Source organism: Scaptodrosophila lebanonensis, unplaced genomic scaffold (assembly GCF_003285725.1).
Source record: "Scaptodrosophila lebanonensis strain 11010-0011.00,11010-0021.00 unplaced genomic scaffold, SlebRS2 tig00000126-arrow-arrow-pilon, whole genome shotgun sequence".
In the NCBI taxonomy this organism is placed as follows: domain Eukaryota; kingdom Metazoa; phylum Arthropoda; class Insecta; order Diptera; family Drosophilidae; genus Scaptodrosophila; species Scaptodrosophila lebanonensis.
Window position 1 is genome coordinate 1,685,136 of NW_022060582.1, and position 1,322 is coordinate 1,686,457.

The 1,322-nt window shown below is 34.3% G+C and overlaps 1 protein-coding gene across 1 annotated transcript; it reads right to left on the bottom strand.

Annotated features, from left to right (window-relative positions):
• Nucleotides 1-218: 218 nt before the first annotated feature.
• On the bottom strand, nucleotides 219-1,092 carry LOC115628789. The gene is made up of 2 exons (XM_030525004.1): nucleotides 512-1,092; nucleotides 219-446 (listed from the first exon to the last, which is right to left on the bottom strand). Exons 1-2 carry the CDS (start codon nucleotides 1,015-1,017, stop codon nucleotides 434-436), a joined length of 519 nt encoding a protein of 172 aa, XP_030380864.1. The 5' UTR covers nucleotides 1,018-1,092; the 3' UTR covers nucleotides 219-433.
• Nucleotides 1,093-1,322: the final 230 nt, after the last annotated feature.

Consider the following 1,322-nt stretch of genomic DNA (forward strand, 5'->3'; position numbering starts at 1 on the left):
TTCTTCTGTTACACATTTTTCTATAGCCCTTTCTGTTTGTTTATCATAAAAACCGATATATTTATTCGCTTTGTTTTGATTTATTTTGTGCTCTATCGTTTCGGCTACTTTTGTTGAATTATCATTTTGATCATATTTAGTTTGATTTCCTATGCTTACCCTTCTAAATATTTGGTCTTCTTTTACTAATACAAATCCTTCTTTTTCTAGAAAATCAGTTCCCAATATAGCTTAATATTGCATTGTTTCATTGGGAACAACAAAGAGTTCTTTATTATATTCTAAATCTTCAAATTTGATTTTACATTTTATTACTCCAATGATTATAAGTTTACTTTTATTTATTCCGTAATAATTTTGAACAAAAGAATAGTCTTCAATAAGTTTCTTGGGTACATTCTCCTCACATATTAAACTGACAGGGCTTCCAGTGTCAATTAGTGTTTCTAAAGGGTGTTTAATGATGTCATTAGTATTGTTAATAAATAAGTACTCTATAAGTCTTACATACTGGTTGTTGGTTTTCATATTTTCTCGTAGTTCGAAGTCGTTGCGTTTGCTACAGTTTATTGAAATGTGGCCCATTTCGTTGCAAACGAAACACGCTCCAGGTGTTCTTTTTGGCTTGCGACATTCAGGGGCCATATGTCCTTTGGAGTTACAGTTGAAGCATTTGACGACCATTTGACGACTATTTGCGTTGGCTGAAGGCTCGATATTCTGCTTGTTATCCATCTTGTGTGTGTAATCTGGTTTCAATTGTATGCTTTTGAAAGCATCAAGTAGTTCCGTTGTATTTTTAAAACGTTGCATACGGGCTTGAGTACGTAGATTATAGTTTGGAATGCCATCAATTATATGCTCGAGTAACTCAATTTTGTCGACGTTTAATTTAGTTGATAATATTAATTTTTCGTAAAAATATTCTTGGAAAGACTCATTAAGTTGCCAGGTCTTCTTTTCAAACTTACGTTTAAGTGAAAGGAGACTTTCCCTGTTTTGAAAAACAGTTTCCATCTCATTGAGCAATTCGTTGATTGGGATTGTCAACAAATCGTTTCGGCTTTGTAACCATTTTACGTCTTTGCCTTTGAGACGGTTGGCGATGAGTTCACGTACGTTGTTTTCGTCCAAATTGTACATAGATCGTACCGAACAATGCTTGAACAATTGAATGTCTGTGTCACCTCCCATTGGATCAAATTCAGACACTAATTCCTTGAGTTGTGTAAGCGGAATGCTTTTGCAGGATGCTGGAACTGCACTGTTGTTGATCAATAATTGTAATATTTCGTTTTCGCGCATTGTGGCTTGTAGTTCTC